The 15,562-nt window shown below is 33.0% G+C and overlaps 1 protein-coding gene across 2 annotated transcripts in view; it reads left to right on the plus strand.

Moving 5' to 3' along the window:
• ATP7 (copper-transporting ATPase 1) overlaps positions 1 to 15,362 on the plus strand; it is a 50,723-nt gene extending 35,361 nt beyond the window's left edge. The window contains exons 14-25 of one of the 2 annotated variants that reach the window (XM_072299429.1): positions 389 to 586; positions 1,185 to 1,344; positions 1,982 to 2,150; positions 3,228 to 3,357; positions 4,241 to 4,361; positions 4,880 to 5,022; positions 5,742 to 5,945; positions 6,088 to 6,237; positions 6,782 to 6,852; positions 7,893 to 8,057; positions 9,036 to 9,106; positions 11,723 to 15,362. In XM_072299429.1, the coding sequence (XP_072155530.1) occupies positions 389 to 586; positions 1,185 to 1,344; positions 1,982 to 2,150; positions 3,228 to 3,357; positions 4,241 to 4,361; positions 4,880 to 5,022; positions 5,742 to 5,945; positions 6,088 to 6,237; positions 6,782 to 6,852; positions 7,893 to 8,057; positions 9,036 to 9,106; positions 11,723 to 11,769 (1,629 nt within the window). In that variant the 3' untranslated portion in view covers positions 11,770 to 15,362. The remainder of the gene's footprint in view (positions 1 to 388; positions 587 to 1,184; positions 1,345 to 1,981; positions 2,151 to 3,227; positions 3,358 to 4,240; positions 4,362 to 4,879; positions 5,023 to 5,741; positions 5,946 to 6,087; positions 6,238 to 6,781; positions 6,853 to 7,892; positions 8,058 to 9,035; positions 9,107 to 11,722) is intronic. The other variant, XM_072299428.1, reaches the window with a different exon arrangement.
• The last annotated feature ends 200 nt before the right edge of the window (positions 15,363 to 15,562 follow it).

Below are 15,562 nucleotides of genomic sequence, written 5' to 3' on the forward strand. Positions count from 1 at the left end.
ACTGTCACTCATCGGCTGTTATCAGTGAAGTACCAGTACTATGTCATGAATAGAGCTCTCTGTTCATATTGAGCTCTCTCAAAGAGCAATACTTTTATATTTTTTGCAATTGGAGTTTGAAAGTATGGCTTTTAAAATAATTTAATTTATAGCACGCAAGTAATTTCTCTTCTAGAATATCAAAAATCAACAGCCTTTGTTCATCTGAATTGATAGCTATCAGAAATAACAAGGTTAGTTCGATCAACGATTTAAGAAATAACCTTAGATATCCGAAAATTATTTTACATCAGGCTTTCCTTTTTTTGTACAAAACTTTGAAAAGTAAAGTTTTCTTCCATTAATGTCAAAGTAGTTTCATTTTATGCTACCTTTTTTTGTATTTTAGAAAGCGGAATCATTCGGATTAAGTCAAACAGAAATCATATTCTCCTATGCGTTCCGTTGTGCTTTGAACGTCTTGGCAATAGCATGTCCGTGCGCTCTCGGTTTGGCTACACCGACAGCCGTTATGGTCGGGACCGGCGTAGGAGCTTTAAATGGAATCTTGATCAAGGGAGCAGAGCCACTTGAAAATGCACACAAAGTAAGCAGTAATTTTTTCTTGTCTTTTATGGTCTGGGCAGTTTTGTCTCTATAAAAGATAATTTGTGACTCATTCTTACTAGAAATTCCTGGACTGTTCTAATTTCTTGTAAAGACGTAAGGAGCACAGTCATATTAAATTTTTTGAGTTAAATAGTCTTGTTTAAGGAATTTGGAATTGCATTTCAGGGTTTTACTTTTATGTTTAAGTGTGATGTACATTTTAATAACAGTGTTCCAGATTGCTGTGCATTTTTTTTACTGATCAGTTATTGTTTTATTTATTTGCAAAACAGTTGAAATCAGCAAGCTTGGGATTGTATAAGAGCAGCTTATTTTATTTCTGAGATGACAATGCGGTCCTCGAGAAGTACTAAAAATAATGCATGCATTCAAATAATTTCTTTCATTCCATTTTTTTTTTGTCATCTAACACATTCCTTTTATTATCTTCATTTTTTGGGCCTCTTTTTCAATATCTGGTCGAGCTCTGGAATAATTCCACTCACAATGCAAGGAACAACTCTCTTTGCTTCTTTTTTCCTGATAAAGAAGTGATATAGATGTTAACTTGGATCTTTTCATCTTTTTGTTTTCAGGTAAAATGCGTTGTTTTCGACAAGACTGGAACCATAACTCAAGGTGTACCCACTGTCTCAAGGATATCTCTCTTTGTAGATAACAATGTGTGTTCTATCTCGACTCTTTTGTCTGTCCTTGCAAATGCGGAATTGAATAGTGAACATCCAATAGCTTCAGGTACTTTCTGTTTAGTAAAATGAGAGGTATATGGGTGAGAAATTGATAGTGTTTAATTTAACATTAGATATGATCTCTTTTTCAAAAACAGTAGTGTAGAATCTTATGATCAATCTTAGAATGAAAAAAATAATGTAAGTTAAATTTCTTAAGTTGAGATTCATGGTTATGTAATCGTATGATTTACATTTAATAGAGTGGTAACATACTCATTAGAGCTGTGCAATCAAGGAACTTTAGGTCTTATACAATTTTAATCATGATTGAAAAATTAAACGCAATAATGATTAAAGTTTGATTAATAACACAGCTCTATTCGTAACACACGTGTAAGCACTCTGTACACAAGAAAATCAGAGGCACTACTGTAGAAAGGTAGCAAATTTTAGAAAATGCTGCATGGATTTTCAATTCAAAAGTTTGCCAAGAGCAATAATTTTTCAATTTGATCATGATGACAATAAAGAAAACTAAGTATTAATTAAGATTAAAATTTGATTAATTGTCCAGCTATAATGTTTACTTGTTCATAAAGTATATTGCTGTCTTCTCATATTCATTCGCTACCCAGTCATTTGAATTTTGTCTCTTGCTTATGCTCAGTTTTTAATTAAGTTCTTCTTTTTCGCTTTTTCAGCTGTCGTAAAATTTGTGAAGGATGCCCTTGAGATAGACATCATAGGTAAATGCAGCAATTTTCAAGCTGTCCCTGGATGTGGTCTCAAATGCGTTGTATCTCACATCGATGATATGGTCAAAGCTGCCAACAACAATGAAAAAATCATTAATTACTACAATCAAACATCGTAAGTTGTTAATGTGCTCTTTATTTTCTGCTATCAAAACGTCAGGATCTGCTGTATTAGTCATCAAATCAACATGGCATTCAGACCGTTCCAAATGAAAGTGGAGATCTGTTTATACAATTCTTCTGTAGCTTCAGTGTTTCAAGCATGGTTACACTGCAAGTGTCCTCTGCATTTGTCTGTCAGGTTCCTCAGTTACTCATTAAAATATGGCATTATACTCAATGACTATCTGTGGAAAATGTGTATTTCAATTGTATGTATTTCTACCAAACAGAACTAAATGCAGGTGGAAAAGATGGGGTGTGCTCGTTAGTCGAGGGCTGTAAGAATGAATTGGGATAATTAAGTGCCAGTGCTGTCAGTGGTGACGATGACGCCAAAGAGCGATGATCTGGCTGATTAACTAATGAGCCCCGTCCGCATACAGTTGGCTCATAGTTCCATTGGATAGAATGTAAAATCCTGCTTTTCCAATTCAGCAAAAGAAGCTATGTGCCAACTGTATGCGGGACTCATGAGCCGTGGGCATGTGTCTAGAGCGTTGCGGACAGGGCACAGGAGTTAATCAGTCGGATCGTCGCTCTTGGGTTTCATTGTTGCCGCTGACGGCATTAGCGCTTTGTATTTCCCGTTCACTGTTACGGCCCTTGCCTAACAAGCACACCCCATCTTTCCCGCCTACACATAGTTCTGTTTGGTAGAAATTTGTTGAATTGTGGGAAAACTAATAAAAATGTTTCCTCACAATTCTATTTGTGGAAAATGTGTATTTCAACTATGAGAAACTTAATAAAAATGTTTCCTCAAAATTCTGTGCGATTGTTTGGAATGAGTCTAAAAAATTTAACAAGAACTTTCAGTTAGTTTTCCTTTATAATAATGAAACATAAGTGGAGACCTATAACATCACAAATTGAAATACACTTTTTTTTACTTCAACCATTGACTTACAAGAAGCTGTTGGGACATACTTTTCTAAAACATAAAAGTAAGCAATACGTATGTTTTGACCAATAATAAATTTAATTTGAACACTTTTCAATTTTGTTGAAATTTGATTATTTCTTTTTCCAGAAACGGTGGTTTACTATCACTCCATTACGCGACTGTTGACATTGTGAAAATCAATTCCCCGGAACTTCAATCTTTTCAACTTGAAAAACTGCTACACTTAGATTCCAACCAATCCTCTGAAACATATCAAGTAAGAATTTATTTTTAAAATGAACCAAAGCAAAATTCTTAATGCACGATTCCCATGCAGTAATCATTTGTAGATGTAAGTTAAATTGTATACCATATTATTATACAGGATGCTGTCTTTCATGCAAGCACCTTATCATAGGTGTTCAGAATATTGTTTTGATCTTTTTGAAGAACTCTCCCTCTTAGTATTTGTCAGAAAGTTCATCGCAGAGAGCTGAGACCTCCATAGTAATGACAGAATGGAAATAAAAAGACATTAAATAATGAGACATAGTATCTTGCATCATTAACACCATTTTTGGTCCTTCCTAATATGATTCAAGTAGTAACTTGAGTTCTGCCAGAGGTATCTAGAATAGGAGTTTTTTTGTCCATACTATGAGAGAGCTATTCCCGGCAGTAAGGGCACTTTTATGTTTTATCTTTGTCATTTCCACAGTAAAATTGTATCTATCATCGAGCTGGAATAATAGAATTAGATTTTCTTTAGAAATACATTTACCCCATTGTTTAATCGTTTTCAGAATGAAAGGAATGCGTAGTTTGTCGGCCTCCCGTGGTTTAGTGGTTGTAGCGCTGGCCCTATAACCAAGAGGTCCCAGGTTCGATTCCCGGCCAGGTGACCTGAGTTTGATGGTCTCAGACAATGGTCACCTGGGGCTGGTGGTAAGCGTGGGATTAGCCAATAGGGGCTTTTTGAACCTTGTGGGAAAAAAAAAAAAAAAAAAAAAAAAAAAAAAAAAAAAAAACAAAGACACAAATTAATACTTCATGAATTACAATATTCTATCCATAATCTCTTGTAAATTGAAATGATAAATGCATCACCGAAATTGTGCATGTATTCATACTCCAATTATTTTCCTTTTCTTGCTGTCCAGGTTATAATCGGGAACCGTGAGTGGATGAAACGCAATATAATAGATGTTCCTCTTGAAGTTGATGGTCTAATGTCAGATGAAGAAGAATTAGGACACACTGCTGTATTCTGTGCCATAAATGGTATGAAATAAAATTTTACAAAGTAATTCTGTTTACTCTGTGAACGTTGTTGTTCAGTAATCTTGTTTGGACTGAGTTTAACAGAAAATCAGAAAATTAAATTTTTGAAAAAAAAAAAATGAGAGTAGTTTCAAATTTAACCAGTCGTAACTTTTCTCCTGTCAAAAATTTAATGTCGTGAAACAACAGTTGGAACTTGAAAATAGTTGTTAACCCATTGACTTATGATTTAATTTGACCCTGCCGGGTCAGGAATTGCAAGGCGCAGTTTTAACAACAAGTTAATTTTTTAAGGAGGCTGATATTACTGTCCTGGAAGATACTCATGCTGCTTTTGCTCCCACGGAAATTGAACGGAATTTTAGACTTACCTCACAATCAGCTTAACGGTTAGACATTTGCCCGCACCAAATTATGAGGACTATTTTTGAGCTTTAGAATTTCATAAGCTAATATATACAGATTTATTCATTATTTATTTTATAGAATTATTCATTTTATTTAAAATGTTCTTGCAGGTGTCCTGGTCGCAATGGTCAGTGTTGCTGATGTTGTAAAACCAGAAGCTCACTTAGCTGTTTATACTTTGAAAAAACGTGGACTGGAAGTCATCCTTTTAACTGGAGACAACAGGAAAACTGCCGCAGCAATTGCAAGACAGGTAACAGTAGGACTTAGTTTTCTGTGCCAAGAAAACTCTTGACAACTTTTATGCTAAAAAATAAACTCAAATGGTATGCCCTAAGACTATTGATTTTAGATACTACCAATTACATTGATGCATTGGTTTTCGTAATTTCATTTTGGTATTTGCATCAGCATCCAGGAACAGTAAGGAGATACAATTGATCAGATTCAGAGGGAGAATCGGGAAAAGTCAAGGAAATAACAAGTCTTAAGGGCCAAGGAAAACCTGGAAAGTCATGAAAAAGAGGAAGAAAATTCTGCTCAACATCCTGCAAGGTTTTAATTTTTATTTTATGTGAAAAAATTGAGCATTGAAGCTGACCTACGTAGGTGAACTGATTAATTTATTATCAAGAAAAAGCAAAACACTAAGAAATGTGACCCAAATTATGACGTATTTAGGTGGTAAAATAGTGCTGGGTCCACACTATTTTGCAATGAAAGCAAGGCTAAAAAGTTCAACAATTTTCAATTATAGTAAAACAATTTTTATCTAGAAAGTAAGAATCAGTTGAGCAGTAGAGCTCAAAATTTTTTGACTCCAATGGAAACTTTTTGGCGTTAATAAATAGTGTGGACCCAGCACTGTTGATTCCTTGTTATTTTATTACCTATCTTATTATGTTGATTGATTTTTCTTTTTTTAACAGAACAATATCTATAATTTATTTTTTAATTCTCACTTCCTTTTAGGTTGGCATTGGTCGAGTATTTGCTGAAGTTCTGCCATCTCACAAAGTTGCCAAAATCCAGCGGTTGCAAGAGCTTGGTTATCGAGTTGCCATGGTCGGAGACGGTGTGAATGACTCGCCTGCTCTGGCTCAAGCAGATGTTGGCATTGCCATTGCATCGGGCACCGACGTCGCAGTAGCTGCAGCGGATGTAGTATTAATGAGGGTGAGTTTATTTCTATGTTGGTGGGTAGGGTCCTTTCATTTTTTTCCAAGATAGGAAAGTATTATACCGCGTTTTTAAATGTGTGTGCATAGGCCATTTCTCCTAACAAGTCATGTTATAAACTGCTTTATTTCTGTTTCAGAATGATCTTTTAGATGTAATTGGTTGCCTAGATCTATCTCGAAAAACTGTCAAGCGAATCAGGCTCAACTTCCTGTTTGCCAGTATGTATAATATGATTGGGATTCCTCTAGCCGCAGGAGCTCTCAGTAGTTTTGGAATCACTCTATTTGTAAGTATCTTCCTACATAGATTACTTCTATTCTAGCAGCTGACAGCAGAGGTTAATCAGATTTAATCATTTTAATTTTGTATCAAAGCATCTAGAATGCCTTATTCGAAGGGATGTTTCCAGAATGATCAGTTCGGTTTGATATGATTATTATCTTAATTCTTTGATTTTTTTTTTTTTTTTTTTTTTTTTTTTTTTGGCATTTGCATTATTATGAACTGCCTTGAATTTTTAAGTTCATGGATCACTTATACCTATTTGAACGAAAGAAGTTTTAAGCTTTGATCTCCTTCTTCAATGGAATGCACATAAGAATTTGAAGTTTTTAAATGGATAGTTATTTCCTTGTATACCATGCCTCTTGCACAAACGTCTGCTTACTCATTAAGCCATTTAGTGCTGCATAACACATGACTCAGTCACTCTTTTCAGTTTTTAATCATCATAACCATTTTGTATGTTTTTTTTTTTTTTGTATTTTTAAATTAGAAAATTTCATGCTTGATTAATTCAATGCTTGATTTATTTACTTTTTGTCCTACAGCCGTGGATGGCCTCTGCCGCAATGGCTCTCAGCTCAGTTTCTGTAGTCTGCTCATCACTTCATCTCAAGTTGTAAGTGATTATTCTCTAATTGATACTTAGTCTGCGTGTTGGCACAAATTACAGATTGTCTGATTCAGGACGCTCACTCAAGGAAAAATTGTAGGAGTACATATTGTAAATCATTCCACTTAAACTTGGGCACAATCAATTTTAAAAGGATTGAGCATAGAGGTCTAGGGGTAGAGGAGGAGATTAAACCAATTGGTCAAGAAAGTTGAAGAGTAAAATTTAATTTTCAGGGAAAATATCTCTTACATCTCATAGTTTTATGTCAGAAAATCTGTTTAAGTCATTTCAGTGATGAAACATCAGAAACGCTCATACCTTTAAAATGATTTAAAATCTCAGCTCTCTTTTTATTTTAACAAAAGAAAACGAACCAATGCTACTGCTTGAAATTTTTGCTGAAAATTTTTCAGACAGAAGAAAAATCTGGCAATATTCCTAATAATGATTTTTAGCATTTCTTCATTTAGAAAATAAAGTATGATGACAGGATGTCTGCAAAGTTACAAACCAAGATAAGCACTCCTGCAGGTTCTGTGTTGTTTAGTATTTTTGAAGAGAAGAATTTTCATTCTCACTACTGTAATGGGGGGGATGAAAAGATCCAACGCACGTACTGAAATGGTAGAGCTGATCAATATAATCGATATGACACACGATAGACACTGGATACACTTGGCTAAAGTGATATCTCTAATCGCGGGCCGATGATATGACCCTGAGCCGCGGGCCTCTCAGAGTATATATCTTGGTAGCATCCGGAAAAGCATGACGTCAGAGATGTGTATGTAGTAGATACTCCGGTAGATACTCCGAGATCGCCAAAATGCACGCGCGAGCTTGCGCTCCCAAAATCATGGCCCTGCATCCAAGGCATTGGATGCATCATGAAAATGCGGACATAGAACTATAGGTTATATGGAACGCCTTTCCATGACACTACTTATATAAAATTGCTTTAGTATGAATTTATAGTATCAGTATGAATTTTCTCTTGAAGTAATTCATTCAAAGTGGCACTTATGGGAGAACTTTATTTGCAGGTTCCGAAAACCAACGCAGGAGTCTCTGACAACACCTGAGTATCGTGCAGCAATGGAGGCCAGTAAAGCTGCCAAATGCGAATTGGATACAATATCCATTCATCGGGGACTGGACGACAACGAACCTCCTGTATTCACTCGCTCCACTAGTAGCGCTCTCGAAAAGTAAGCATCAAAATTTGATCATTTTTCCAACACATCTTGCGAATTACTAGATCAAAAGTAAAAATTCATTTTATTGCATTGTTAAGCAGCTTAATGGTGCCGGACCTCCGCAAACTTGATTTATTAATCACTAGTGGCTAGCAGGTGCTTCTGTGAAAAGTGAATATTTTATCCCCTCTCAATTTCAAATGCCATTTTTTTTCAATTTCAATTTGCAGGCATTTTCATACAGAGCACCAGTAGATTGTACACATTTCATTTAGAAAAGAAGAATTAGCTTTTATGTACTTTCTGAAGGGTAGCCCTCTTTTCTATTTTAACTGATTAAACTTCTCTGGTTTTTCCAATGGTCTTTTAAGTTTCCGTAATCTCAGTCAAGTATATTTCTGAGGTATCAACTGAGATTTTTTTGGTGATGGTTTTTTGCTTGGCACTTTGGTTTTAAGGTCATTCAAGAAGGTTACGGTGTTATTTTATCATTATCTGGTGGTGGTTTCTATCCTTTATCAAGGAAGATTTGCTGCAGTAAATTTTTCTGAAATCATTGTGAATAAGTACAATTATTCATTACAAGCATCATTCTTTTTCTAGATTAACATCAACAAATTATTCTTAGAGTGAATTAATCATAGTTCCAGAAATGAACAACTATATCTTAGGTTATCAGATTCCATAGTTTTTCAATCATTGATGAACAAGCCTTTGATCCTTTTTATCCTTACAGAGGCATTCCGTTTACTTTGAGAAATCAGAATAGCAATGATTTACAGTACAATAACGCAACAATTTTTGTAAAATTCTTTCAACTGTTTCCAATTTTTAATTTTTTCATGGTTTCTTTATTTTTGTTTTTATTCATTATAATCACGAGAATCAGTTTCCTTTTCATTTTAATTTATATCTCATCCATTGTTTTGCTTTTTTCTGTTTACACCATTTTGAAAACTATCTTCTGCCTTTCATCTAATTTTGATCTAGCTTTTGGAAGTCTTCTTGCGTTAATTTGAAGTCCAAACTTGATGAAGTTTCTATGGCTTCAAAAATGGGTCGTAAGTTCCTTTTTACAACTTTCTAGTTTGTTTCAAATAATATTTTGATCAAGTAGATTTAAGTATATAGACATACTGCAGGCCACAGGTTTATTATTCTAATGCCAGGCAAGGTTTGGAAGAATCTTTAATATTCACATATCTATGGACTTGGTCGGTCCATTATATTAATGTTAAACGGTGGTTTTGTTTGCTGATCCTTGGAGTAAAATATTGCAAAAATCCTGTGTGCGATAGTAAATTGAACTATGAGAAGGCAAGCCTGTCACAATAAAAAAATGCATAATTGATGTCATCAATCAGTAACATCAAAAATATTTATGTCCTTAAAATATTAACCTAAATAGTTAACTTAGGAAATTAAAAACTCTCAATCTCTGAATCACCCTTATAAAAAATTAATTTTCAAACTTGAATTATAACTTTGGATTTTTTTTTTTTTTTTTAAAAAAAATGTTTTTCAGTGTAGATCATTAATCTAAAAATCTTTATTTTGAAATTTCTTTCTCTCATTCCAAAGAAATGAGGTTATTTTATTTTGCGTAGAATAGATCTTGATTTGAAGTCAAACACATTTGCTCAGGCTTACCAAGAGCTCACTTTATGTGATTAATCATCTATTAAATTACCAGTGTAGTTTTCCTTGTTAGTGTGAATTATTGCTAAAAAAGGATTTATATACTTTTTTTATTGCTAACTTGTTTTGCTCGTCAGTTTGATTTCTGCACTAATTTTCAAACATTTCAATTCGTTACCCTCCTGATGTAAGGGTGTAACTGCTTTTGGAGTCAAGCCTCACTGTCCATATAATTTCAAGCGTTTAGCAATTGCAGCATGCCCTTGCGTCAGAGGTTCAATGAATTTTGCTTTCATTTTTGTAAATTAATTTTTTGTCACACATAGTTTTTTTTCCATCATAAGTTCATAATCTTTAAAATCCCTCTTATGATCATAGATTTTATTGAACATAATATTGATTTTTTTTTATTTATTCAAAGATAAAAAGGTTTTAAAGGTCCTATTTTTGCAAAGTAACCTGAATAATAGCGCTGAATTCTATCCGTGAAGTCTTCACTTAATGAATAAAGAAAACTGAAAAAACCGGGCTCATGGGCCTAGAATAGTTTTTGGCACATGCAGATACTTTAGCCCTTAGTCTCCAGTTTTTTCATTCTTTGGTTTTGACGTAGAGAGAGCTTTGGAGTAACTTACCGGCTTCTTTTTTAAACAAACCGAACACCATTCTGTAAGTCCTATTAGCTTATTGCTTTGAAACAACCTTTAATAACAAATTTAGGATATTGAACTTTCACTGTGGAAATGATTGTAATTCCATAAATCCAATTTTATTTCGACTTGTGCATGTCATTTTAAATTTTCAATAACAGTTTGGTGTGGGGACAGCGGTCGCTTTATAAACAATACATATTTGCGCTTTCTTAGTATGAAATGAGAAATGGCCTGTTTCTGTAAGAATTATGCTTTGAACCTGTAATTATTTTGCATAAAGGGCAAAGAGTCGGTCTACATTTCAGTATGAGCCTCCATAACAGTTTTATGATGGTGAAACTTAAAAAATGTAGCTTGTTTGCAACATTGTCAGCCTCTTGCCACAATTTAATACGTAAAATTTCACATGAGTTTAGTCGCAATTCAAAAATAGTTGGGGTGGGGGGCTACTCATTATTTTTGTTAAGAAGTGGAATAAAAGAGAAACTTTGAAACACAGAACCTTAGCGTCAATTTTTTTTTTTTTTTCATTATTATTATTTTTTGTTTGTTTTACCATTACTCTAATCCTTTTCCACCATAAAAAACTCTCTAAATGTTGATAGTCCTTTGTTTGCTTGACATTGTTGATAAAATCTTTTTATCCGTAATTTCTCATGTAATACTATCTTACCCTCTGAACAGGCAAGTTAGTGACGTCTTGTTAATATAGGTTGAAATTAAAGGTCACAGCTTTTGAAAATGGTTATAGTTGGGTAATAGGGAGCCTTCAAATGAGAAAAAATCCCTAGAAATTTGGGTACCCCAGGGCTCAAAATTTTGAAAAATTCCGCGGCTTTCCTCAATCCATATTTTTCTCAAATCCTTCATTTTTCCTGATTGTTGAATCAGAAAGATAAATCAGAGCTTCAATGCTTAAACGTTCAGATAAACATTGCTTCTCGCAGAAAGACTTGTAACATGGGTTTGCCTCTTTGCAATGCTGCCAAGTTAAGGAGATATGCCGTATGAACATTCAAATGTTGCCGAATTGACTCAAATAAAATTGTTATTTTTTATTAGTTATGAACTTCTTTTCTAGTAATTTTCAGATAATCTAGATTAAATTGTGAAAAAACTTATCCTAAACATCTGAAAGAAAATATTCACCAATTTCATAGAAAATTCGCGATTTACGGAAGGAAAGGCAGGATCAGATGGTTAATACAGCACTCTTCCTTAAGATTGCAGAATGGACCCCTGTCATACATAAAAAATATCCTCTCATTTTTTATGTGCATGATCTCATCATCAGCTTTACATATAACATCAGCTTCTATAGTTCTACCTCATTTTCAGAAGATTATCAGAAACATACCAACCAATTGTTTTTCCTTCTTCTTTCAGAATCTTTGGATCAAGACCCAAACAAGAAGCTGAAAATAGACTGTTAAGCAACTCGGATGATATGGATGATATCGTCGTTGATTACTTGAATGTAAATAGTAAATACAATGGTGGAAATTCACTGACAAACCTGTAGCCAAAATCATGTTTGCTTCATCTGCAAAATCAGCCATTACTTATGTTAACACAAATCATGATGTTTCAGTCAATATTTTAAAACAAATTTTAACTTTTATTCTCTGTAACTGATTTTCAACATTACGGTCACAAACACTCTAATTTTATTTATCTATTTTTTTTCTCTTTTTTTCTTTTCTTTTTTAAACTCATTAATGTTGATCGATTGTGTTTGTTAAGATTTGAGAATACTATTGCCATACTATCTCATTTTTGCCTGCCAATTTTAATTGAGAGTTAGAATGTAATCTGAATTGCTAAATGGGTCAACAAATCTTAAATTTACTGCTTTAATGATCATTTTCAATTTAATTTTAAAATTTTAGCCTCTTGTATTGTATGTTGAATTTTATGGCTTCTAGCTTCTGAGATCCAGAAAAGCAAAAAAAAATCATTGTCACTTGTTAAAAATTGTCCAAGTAATTCAATTTGCTGTGTGTAAATGTTACAGAAAAGATATCCTACATTTGTTTTAATTGAGTTCTAGAATCTCTTTTTAATCGTATTTTATATGATACTTTTTTTATCCTTACTTTTTAATTGACGTGACTTGAATCACCAAAGTTTAGGTTCTTCTATTATCTGTATTTTTCTAAGCATTTCAATTGTTGTAGTTTCCAGTCCTCAATTCAATAATAATGAATTCAAAAGGACAACCTTTTGTTGAAGGACAAGCTTCCAAGGAAAACCTCAAAGACTGCACTTTACTCCGTAACAGTTAAAGCCTATTTAATGTCTACTTAAACATTTTCAGCCGAACATGCATTCAAATAGGTAACTGAATCATGAAATATCACTTTTCGGTTTTTCCATGGCACTGTTAACAAAGGTGGACTAAAATGTTCATTATCCATTCCAGAAATGGTGGATGCACATTAATCAAAAGAAAAAGTGTCCAACAAATTTGATTTTTTCCAATAATCATTGGTGGACCATGTGAGATCCTTATTAAGTTGATGTATGTAAAATTCAATTCCCCCCTAGTTATCATCAAATATTTGAAATCTGTTTTAACATACAGCAGGATACACTCAATGAAACAGAGCCTAGGATCATTGAAGGAATGAATAATCAATGATTCTACAGGGTTACAAGGGATCTTTAAATCCTGGTATAATCAAAGATTCTCTGCACAGGATTCTTTCTATATGTGATCCTGTAAAAAACTTTCAAATTTTAAAATTACATTTTTTTAAAATTTAGGTACACTGTTGATTCCTTAATGTGAAAAATAACAAAATATGAATTTGTTGCCAAGACTTTTATTTTGCTTGGAATGGCAAAAAAATTGGTGGTAATTTAATAAAAATGACAGGATAAGTATTTTGTTACCGATTGTTTACCAACCACCCTGAAGCTCAGAAATCACACTAAAAGTTCCCCAGATCCTCGTAATTATGTCTGAAATTTTTTCTCCTATTTTATTGCAGTACGGCTAATTAATCATTATTATTTTTGAATCGCTGAATATTTCTCTGTTGTTGATTCAAAACTAATTTCAGGAATTCTAATTTACACAAATTTTTTCTTAATTCCGTTTGCCACAAAATAAGATTAGTGAAAACTTTGGGATACAGTGGTCAAAATACCTGTTTTCCTCATCCCATACTTTGGATAGTGGAACGAAAAATTTCTGAACTGTAATCAAAATGTTACTAAATATATTTGCACTTTTTCCTCCCTTCATTTTTTTTTTTTTTTCCAAACCCTTAAATTGAATGAAATTGAATTTTTGAACAGAAATACTTTAAAATACACAAAGAAAATTTTGTTAAATTACATGACTCAAAAATGTTCAAATTTAATCAACTTTCATTGATTTTCTACCATTATAATGAAAGTAACCCGAAATTTGCAATGTTGCACGCCAATATGCACAGTTTTTCAATGTATCAATTGATTTATAAGAATATTTCAGAAAGTTGGAATGAATTATTCTCAGTAAATGCATTTCTCTAAGCACAACTTTTTTTCCAAAGAGGTGGAAAAAAAAATTCGGTGAAATCAAGTTTTTAAAGCATTCATAAGCCTTGAAAAGTCATCGTCAATGTTCAGTGTGTGAGCCAAATTCTTTGAATGTTACTGGTTCATCCAATTTTATATCCTAATGCTTGAGCGTATGTTTTTTATCCTTATACTATAAAATGTATCATTTTTTTTTTCAGTTTTTCCGGCTTTTTTTTTCTCTATTATTTTTTGTTTCTCTATCATTTGCTCCTCTTGTTTCAATTAGATCTGCAATATATGCTGATGCTCTGAGAGTTTTATCTTTTTTCACGTGTTATCTCTCTTTAAAGAATTGCTGGTGTCAAATACATCCAGTTCCTTTTTTTCGACTCTTCCTCTTAAAATACACTTTTGATAAGAGTCACAACCTGTGTTTTGAGGTCCGTTTTCTTTTCTTCAAGTTGGAGGACTTCATCACTAAAGAGAATAGGTTAAAATGTACCTGATAGAAAATTAAACTTGTAAAATTTTATCTCAAAACATTTTTTTTCCAAGATTGTTTTCAAGGCTGAAAGGTACCTGATAATAGTTGCCACCCGACAATTCTTAAAACGTGTCTCTTTTCATTTAATGATGAAGCTGGATTTCATGCAGCCTTTGTTTTTTTCTTGTACATTTTTGGCAATCCATACTTACTTTAAGTGAGTCACATAAATTTTGAGCTCTGTCATCTTTGGAAAGGGAGACCAGTTTAATTTTACATTTTTCGTAGCTGAGAATTACTGCCTTCACATCTCTTCTTCACAAACTGTCCCTGGGCAAAGCTTAATTTGATTTTAAATCCCTTGCGGCATAGTCTACTTAATTTTGATTCCATGTCCTGTAAGTATTTTTAAAAAAGAAATACAAAGCTCTCCTGGCCCCTAAAATATTTGTATTACTTTTTTTATGTCTTCAACTCAGTTTCTGATTTTTTTTTTCTTTTAAACTAAGCATCAACATTTTTAAGGAACTGAAGAAAATTTTTACTGTATGTTCATTACATACTCCTCATATTTTAAAACTAATCCATTAAGTCACCCACCATCTATTTTTATGTACCTGGTTACTTCCATTTGTTAAAAATCAAGAGCTGTTAATTGCCTCTGAACTTTTTTTTTTTCATGTGTTTTCCCCCTTTTCTGTGGTGAGGGAATAGAGGATTTTATCCTTATCTGTATAAGAAATTAAAATTTTACTTTTCGCTATTATTTCCACCTCCGAGATGGAAGTTTATTCTCCTTTGTTTTAAATATTGTGATTGATGTTAGCTGTGTTTTTCACATAACTAACAAAATTAATGTAATTACTCCCTCCATTTTATTTAGTATGAAATTGCCCTGACTTGACAACATGTTTTTGATTTGCATTGTTACTCTTGAAATCCTATATTTATTACGACATATTTTGTAAGTATTTTTATACTTGTAAATTATTCCATGTATTTTATTGTATTAAAAATGCAAATACAACTCGATTTAGACTTTGCATCATCCAATAATTCTCCCTCGAAAATTTTTATCCCTCCTAATGAAATTGATTCAAGTAAAACTCATAGATAGTAAAACTCTAGTAAAACTAGTAAAACTGAGTAAAACTCATAGACTCAAAAGTAATACTCATAGGGCCAGAAATTTCTGAAATGAATAGTTCATATTTGTATCTTTTTGAGCTCCT

The sequence above is a fragment of the Bemisia tabaci genome, chromosome 4 (genome assembly GCF_918797505.1).
Source record: "Bemisia tabaci chromosome 4, PGI_BMITA_v3".
Taxonomy (NCBI): domain Eukaryota; kingdom Metazoa; phylum Arthropoda; class Insecta; order Hemiptera; family Aleyrodidae; genus Bemisia; species Bemisia tabaci.